The sequence below is a fragment of the Leptodactylus fuscus genome, chromosome 4, assembly GCF_031893055.1.
Source record: "Leptodactylus fuscus isolate aLepFus1 chromosome 4, aLepFus1.hap2, whole genome shotgun sequence".
Lineage (NCBI taxonomy): Eukaryota > Metazoa > Chordata > Amphibia > Anura > Leptodactylidae > Leptodactylus > Leptodactylus fuscus.
Genome location: NC_134268.1, coordinates 47,026,366 through 47,035,042, shown reverse-complemented (window position 1 = coordinate 47,035,042; position 8,677 = coordinate 47,026,366). Strand labels below are relative to the sequence as shown.

General features: G+C 40.4%; 1 protein-coding gene across 2 annotated transcripts in view; it reads left to right on the top strand.

Moving 5' to 3' along the window:
- Positions 1-1,650: 1,650 nt before the first annotated feature.
- Positions 1,651-8,677, top strand: part of HNF4G (hepatocyte nuclear factor 4 gamma) — a 57,178-nt gene continuing 50,151 nt past the window's right edge. For both annotated transcript variants that reach the window (XM_075272124.1, XM_075272122.1), the window contains exon 1: positions 1,651-1,767. In XM_075272124.1, coding sequence (XP_075128225.1) covers positions 1,653-1,767 — 115 coding nt within the window. In that variant the 5' untranslated portion in view covers positions 1,651-1,652. The remainder of the gene's footprint in view (positions 1,768-8,677) is intronic.

Sequence of the window (8,677 nt, the reverse complement as noted above, 5' to 3'; positions counted from 1 at the left end):
GTCCTAAATACAATGATATTATAACTTACCATGTGTTCTGTTTATAGTACATGATGATGGCAGTGTTCACTTAGCTGTCTATGCCATATATTTTAGTCTAAAATTCTTTTGAGACCCCAAAGTATAAAAATTGGAAACCGGGGGGGGGGGGGGGTATATGAAATAAAACCTCTGTTAGGGCGGGTTCATACCTGCGCCCAATCTCCGCCTTGCAGGTTTCCTTCTTCTGCCTGAGAAACTAGACAGGAGATGGAAACCGGCAGTCACTTTTTAAACCCATTCATTTGAATGGGTTTTCAAAGTGTCTGCCGTGAGCGTCTTCTGGTCTCCGTTTTTTTTTCAACCGGACACAAAGTCGGACATGTGGGACTTTGTGTCTGGTTAAAAAAAAAAACAGTTTTGCCACGGAGACCAGAAGACGCTCACGGGCAGACACTGACTGCCGGGTTTCCGTCTCCTGTCAGGGTTTCTTGGACAGAAGATGGAAACCGACAAAGCAGAGACCAGTCGCAGGTGTGAACCCGCCCTTACTTACCTATCCCCAGCTCTGCTGCACTCCCCGCTGATGTTGCCCATCTTCAATGATGGGACGTCACATGACCCGGGCCTGTGTCACGATGCATATGCAAAGTGCTGGCAACTTTTATGTACTATATGCCTCAGAACTTGCCAATCTAGACTGCCACTTTGTGGCTGGTGTTCTGTGGTTCCTGAGCACTTCCACTTTTTAACACATTTGTTGGTAGAATTCATAGTAGGGAAGAAATTTCACGAATTGGCTTTTTGCAGCAGTGACATCCTATTACGTACTATATTGAATGAGTTCTTTAATACGACATGTACAAGTGACGTATGTCATGTACAAGTGTTTTGTGGAATAAAAAAAAAAACCATATAAAAAAATAAATAAATTAAAGTATAATAACTGCACTCTTATTATACTATATATGAATATATTGGGTGTGACTTTGCTACGTAAATCTGAAATTTTCTATTGTATTACAACAAGACAGTGTGACTGTTAAAAGAATGGCTAATACAAAAAAAATACAAGTAATTCAACTGATGCATATTTTATATTATATAAAAGTCACAATGGAGGAATTGGGGTCAATCCAAAAGCCACCACTGTTCCACTGGAGGGGACCACTGCTATCAATGATTCTTGATATTCATGTTATACAGTGATTTATTATTTCAATAATCCATTCGGAAAGTTTATATGACATTTTTTTACAATTGTAATTGACACGATGGGTGAGATAAATGATCCTCCAGCTTTTGTGTACATAGGTTGCTCTTTACGATGTAAAGTATAAGTTCAAGATAAGCTTAGGCAAGTTTATTAGTCACAATGCAGATATGTCACTTGCAAGGTATCCTTTAAGTTTGCCTACATTGAAGAAAAGAGAGAAAAACATGACAAACATTTCTGATAAGAATATTCCACTGAGCATTCCAAGACTATCACAAGTATTACCTGGAGCCACCATAAAAAAAGGAGGTAAAGGTAGAAGTAGCACGCAGAAGGATTTCTACGGCTCCTCCTTCTACACAGATTTAGTTTCAAAGATTTGTCTTCACCGCTCATGAGGAATAAGGAATAGATCTTATTACTTGAAGTCCTCCAGTCTTCTAGTGCCTAAGCCACAATGAAGATGACCAATTCAGTCATGGACATGGAAATGGCCAACTATAGTGATGTATTAGACCCAACATATACGTCTCTGGAGTTTGAGAATATGCAACTACTTTACAGCGGAGGTGGTAAGATGACTTTGCTCATATGATGTACTTTAGATGTGTTAAATATTTACTGATTTATGAGGTTTTATAGTGTTTTTATTGGTCTATTGATGGGTTTTATTTGAATATTTTATACGTGTGTATATGTAACATGAAATGATGGCAAAATACATAATGAAAATGAATATTCTATGTTGTGTATCTATTGTATTTATATAGTATTGTATAATAATATATACTGTAGGTTGCATTTACACTAACATCCAGGATCTGTTTTCAGATCTTATGAATGCTGATGGATACCGCTGACTTATAATGGAGTCTTTTAGGTTTCTGTCAAGGTTTTTGGCAATAGCCATGGAATGGCAGACTCCATCATTATTTATAGTGTTAAAATAGTGTTTTATAGTGTTAAAATATTCTGTAGTTTTATATGGAGATTGTCACCAGTGATATCAGACATGTCACCACTGAGACCTTATTATGGTCAGTTTTAAAGGAAGTACCTATCAGGCTTGGTTCCCATCTGTGTATGTGTTTCCGTTCGGGAGGGGGCGCTTGTGGACCCCCAAATGGAAACCTAATCTGCATAAAAATGCGGTTACCTTAGGAAACACATGGACCCCATAGACTATAACGGGGTCTGCGTGGTTTCCGTTCAGTTTTCACTCGAAAAGGTTCAAAAATGGGGAGAGAAAAGCGCTGCTTGCAATATTTTTCTCTCCCCGTATAAAATGGCAAGTGCAGATTTGAACCGAGCGTCAGTATGTTTTTGGAATATCGGTGGAAACATACTCAGGTATCCATGTTGAGAAAATTCAGACTATTGAGATTTTGCCATTGTTTTAATCCCATCCCAGAACAGCATTTCTGCTGGCAAGATGGCTAACCACCACTGAACCACTGTAGAATGAAATAAAATAATACAATTCAGAATATGACTTATTCCAAAATACTAAGCAGTCGCCTAACACTGTCCAGGTCCCAGTATGCTTTAATCTTTGTTGTATCTGAAGCAGATACCAACGATAATAGATAATTTCATTATGTAAATGCAGCTCTAACTTAGAATCCTGGTAAACTGTTTATATAGGCACACAAAAGTATAAAAATAAACCTTACAATTACAATCATTAAAAATAAGCAATAAAAAACATTCATGCCCCAAAATGCCCAAATAAGCACCTTAAAAATGAGAATTGATGGACTCTTTGGAGCAGTCTTCTTCTACTTCTTGGACAGTAGCTAGTCTCTGGCTTTTGTTCTTGTTTCCCTTCCATCTTGTTCATTCATTACCACTTAGCTGAACGCTTTTGCTGCAATCCTTCATTTGGCAATGGTCATCTAGCGACACCATTAGTTATAGGAATAAATATTTTTGAAACATGCAGCATCCATAATACATAGACTTCTTTTTGGTTTCCATTTAACTTGTATGATTGGAAAAATCCAAAAAAGTACAAGTTAAATATGTTCATTGTCGGAAACCAAAAGCGTGTCCTTGCGGTCAAAAAAAAATATAATAAATTGATATACCACCCAAATTTCCATAAAAGTGGTCTTCCATCCAGAAATATGGCCGACATGTATAATATATGAAATCTGGTCCGGGTCAAAAGATTTAAAACAATGGTCTTTTGGAGAGGTTTCACTGTTTATTAACTACATCCTTTTTTACAGTGAGTTCATTTGGGTGCCAGATTCCACTGTATTTGTCACCCATGGGGCTTCACACAGACAGTAAAAGTGCCCAGGAAGAACCTGATGACAGTACACCATGATGCGATGACATCTTGGGGAAGACAGATCTAGAGGGAAGAGTCATATAACTAAAATATTTTGTAGGTCATGCTAATCTGGCCACTGTACTTGGGGCAGTAGGGGGCGCCGAGAGGAGGAAACAATGAGGGAGGGGCTTAATGGGCGGAAGTGACTATAGAATGAAATAGGTCATGGGCTTCCATCGGAGGTATGGGTATGCCAAAAGTCCTTCCAATGTCTAACTCTTATTGAAGGAAAATAAGATGTGAATATAACTTAAGGTTCATACTGGCACATGAAAATACTAAATACTGAGCTGTACATAGTTATGGGCCCATAAGGTCCAGCAGAAGATAACATCAACATTCAAACTCTTCACGCTCTACAACATACTATTACGTTGCACGAAGCGTATAGATAACTCTCAGAGCCATGATAGTATGGCACTGTAATGCCGTGGACACAGGAGCTGTGCCTGCAGCATTACTTCCAACTGTGTCAACGCCTTGGATGCCATGATCAATAGAGTTCTCCGCACCCTCGGGGACAAGATGGCCCCCCTTTATCCTGTCATCTATTGGAACCCGCACTCTAACTACCTATTCACAGTTCCCAAAGGACCTATAGTGTAATGTTCTGCAATACTATGTATTGCAGGACATTGCACTGGGGATCTGAGATCCCAGTTTCAAGTCCCCTTGTGGGACGTAAAAAAAACAACCAAAAAACACACATACCGTATACACTTGAGTATAAGCTGAGTTTTTCAGCACAGTTTTTCAGTTTATACTCAAGTCAATACGGTAATTCAGCAGTATTTATAGTTACAGACCCAGCATACAGACACCGGGGCGAGTGCCAGGCCACTGCATCGCCACACTCATAGCAGGAGTATGAGCGATGATTTTCATTTCAAACTGCAGAAGTACTTACGGTTCTTCTGCTAGCAGGCCCGGAACGCAGACCCCACCCCCCCCACTCCATCACACGCCGGGTGATGTGGTCACGTAATTTCAGGCCCGCAACCAGTGTGTATCTGTGTTCCAGGCCTGCTAGCAGAAGTACCCTTTGAAATGAACAGCATCGCCATGCTCCTGCCAGGAGTGTGGCGATGCTGTGGGCCCCGGCACCCGCCCCGGTGTCTGTATGCTGGGTCCGGATGCTGGGTCTGTAACTATAATGGCGCCGCTCTGCTCCATAGAGGTCGCCATACCAACCGACAACTCCACTGTAACAGCAGAGATGCTCTCTGATGATGTCCTGGTCCGAGGGGAAACGTCAGGCGCCGCCATGCCACTGGAGGGAGGAGGGAGCTGGCGCGACTGCTCTCTCAAGGACGATCCTGAAGATAGACTTGGCTGCGCTGAGGGAGATCCCCTGCCGCAGGCAGGATCACTAAGGGGCAGACCTGAAGGAGAACCTCGGCCGCCGAACCTGAAGGGGAACTGCGGCCGGCCGCCGGCAGAAGCGCTTCTGCCGGGTATTCCCCTCAGCGCTCCTGCTGGCGGCCGGCTACAGTTCCCTTTTGGGTCCGGCCGGCCGAGGTTCTCCTAACATTAACAAACAAACTAACCTGAGTGTTTAAGTTTGAAGGAGTTTGATCTGTTTTTTTCTGAATATGTATGTAAGGTAAGATAAAATAATCCTTTAAGAGAGCCTGCATACGGAGTTATGCTCCGCTTATTCTGAACGTAAAACTCGTTCAGAATGAGTGCGTAAAAACCAGATCCCTTTGATTTCTATGGGTGCCGGCAAACGTGCGCTACCCATTGAAATCAATGGGAGGCTTTTTTCCCTATTGCTTTCAATGTGATACGTGCGTATCTGGTTTTTACACGCCCATTCTGAATGAGTTTTACGTTCAGAATGAGCGGAGCGTAACTCCGTGTGCAGGTCCCCTAATAGTCCCACCATAGGGATATTCTGTATGCATGGTATGTGGACCCACAGGTGAGTCGAGGACACTCCCACCTGACACATTGGTACTATATATTATGTATTGACCACAGGGAAATACTTAGGCTAAGGTCCCATGTCGCGGAAACGCAGCTATTTGTTGCAGATTTTGTTGCGTTTTTTTGAGCCAAAGTCAAGAATGCCTACAAAAGGAATGGGGAATATATAGGAAGTTCTTATACTTCGTCCTTCTGCTCAATCCACTCCTGGCTTTGGCTCAGAAAACGCAACAAAATCTGCAACAAAAAAAAAGCTGTGTTTCTGCAACGTGGGGCTTCAGCCTTAAACAGCTTCTTCTCCATGGTGCTAGGTTATTATAAACTCTTGTAAAGATATTGTAAGGAAATGGGCAGATCATTACTGTCCTCTACAACGCCAGTAGTCTCAACAGAATGTCAAACAAATAGTCATTTCTAAAATATGGCTGAGGTACAAAGTGAAATATAATTGTTAACCGGGATTTATTATTTTATATGAGAATTATCCTGCAGGTTTTATTGGTGATAAGTTAAAAAAATTTGACATAAAGAAACCTTGTTAGAGCTCTTCTGGACCAGAGCCAAAATAAATCATTAACTTGCATCATTTTATGACAGCTCTGTATTTATTTGATAACATTTTATAGGTATGCTTAGTAGTTATTTCTATTTTTAGATCAAATAATTTTATTGATTATTATTTAATTATTATTTATTTGTAATATATATATATATACAGTCCTATGAAAAAGTTTGGGCACCCCTATTAATCTTAATCATTTTTAGTTCTAAATATTTTGGTATTTGCAACAGCCATTTCAGTTTGATATATCTAATAACTGATGGACACAGTAATATTTCAGGATTGAAATGAGGTTTATTGTACTAACAGAAAATGTGCAATATGCATTAAACCAAAATTTTACCGGTGCAAAAGTATGGGCACCTCAACAGAAAAGTGACATTAATATTTAGTACATCCTCCTTTTGCAAAGATAACAGCCTCTAGTCGCTTCCTGTAGCTTTTAATCAGTTCCTGGATCCTGGATAAAGGTATTTTGGACAAACAATTCAAGTTCAGTTAAGTTAGATGGTCGCCGAGCATGGACAGCCCGCTTCAAATCATCCCACAGATGTTCAATGATATTCAGGTCTGGGGACTGGGATGGCCATTCCAGAACATTGTAATTGTTCCTCTGCATGAATGCCTGAGGATTTGGAGCGGTGTTTTGGATCATTGTCTTGCTGAAATATCCATCCCCGGCGTAACTTCAACTTCGTCACTGATTCTTGAACATTATTCTCAAGAATCTGCTGATACTGAGTGGAATCCATGCGACCCTCAACTTTAACAAGATTCCCGATGCCGGCATTGGCCACACAGCCCCAAAGCATGATGGAACCTCCACCAAATTTTACAGTGGGTAGCATGTGTTTTTCTTGGAATGCTGTTTCTTTTTGGACGCCATGCATAACGCCTTTTTTTATAACCAAACAACTCAATTTTTGTTTCCAAAATGAAGCTGCCTTGTCCAAATGTGCTTTTTCATACCTCAGGCAACTCTATTTGTGGCGTACGTGCAGAAACGGCTTCTTTCTCATCACTCTCCCATACAGCTTCTATTTGTGCAAAGTGCGCTGTATAGTTGACCGATGCACAGTGACACCATCTGCAGCAAGATGATGCTGCAGCTCTTTGGAGGTGGTCTGTGGATTGTCCTTGACTGTTCTCACCATTCTTCTTCTCTGCCTTTCTGATATTTTTCTTGGCCTGCCACTTCTGGGCTTAACAAGAACTGTCCCTGTGGTCTTCCATTTCCTTACTATGTTCCTCACAGTGGAAACTGACAGGTTAAATCTCTGAGACAACTTTTTGTATCCTTCCCCTGAACAACTATGTTGAACAATCTTTGTTTTCAGATCATTTGAGAGTTGTTTTGAGTAGCCCATGATGCCACTCTTCAGAGGAGATTCAAATAGGAGATCAACTTGCAATTGGCCACCTTAAATACCTTTTCTTATGATTGGATACATCTGGCTATGAAGTTCAAAGCTCACTGAGGTTACAAAACCAATTTTGTGCTTCAGTAAGTCAGTAAAAAGTAGTTAGGGGAATTCAAATCAATAAAATGATAAGGGTGCCCATACTTTTGCACCGGTCAAATTTTGGTTTAATGCATATTGCACATTTTCTGTTAGTACAATAAACCTCATTTCAATCCTGAAATATTACTGTGTCCATCAGTTATTAGATATATCAAACTGAAATGGCTGTTGCAAACACCAAAATATTTAGAACAAAAAATGATTAAGATTAATAGGGGTGCCCAAACTTTTTCATAGGACTGTATATATATATATATATATATATATATATATATATATATATATATATATATTTATATAAAATTTATTTCCTATTGAGATTCCTAATGACATTATTTTCAGAACCGCATTCACTATCATTATTTGCAACTTACATTTGCTTAATGTTGTGAAAAATCACCAAGTACTGGAAAGTTTCACATCAAGGATCAAAATGATTGCTAAATTATTTTATACACGACACCTTGTGGTACAGTTTGGTCCCATAAATTTTGGAGACCATCCATGGATAAGAGGATAATAGATAAGTATGACAATTGAGCAGGTTAGCACCTTTTATATGAACAGCCTGCATTCACAGTATAACTATTGTATGTCCTCCTGTAACAGCTCTCTTGGCTGGACATGTCCAGATACATGTTGTAACGTCTCTGCCTATTTGGGTCTCTGTGCCACCCTCTGCACGCAGGCTGCGGCGCAGGAGGCAGGCTCATTTTGATTCTTTGGTTAGAGTTTTTCATTGCACTGTGTGAACACTGCTCTATTACCTCTCATCTGTAACTGAATTTCCACCACACCCATCTCCTGCACCTTGTTTCTCTCTGATCATCAAATGGTTAATTTCAGTCTTGCCTGTGTGACTGACAGCCTGTCTTTCAATCAAGCCTAGGGCGGATCTTGGGCTTTCTATATACATGAGGTCGGCCTTCACTGGCTCACTGGCCATTGTGATTTCGTTCCTGCTAGTTCCTCTGTCTGCTACTATTGTATTGCTGACCTCTGGCTTACCCTTTGACTAATCTCTTGGATTTTGATTATGTACTGCGTTGCTCGACTGTTACTGGACCCTTGGCTAGCTGACTTCCATTTGTTGTTGACTTGTCTTCGTTCTGTGTTGTCACTTATATAGG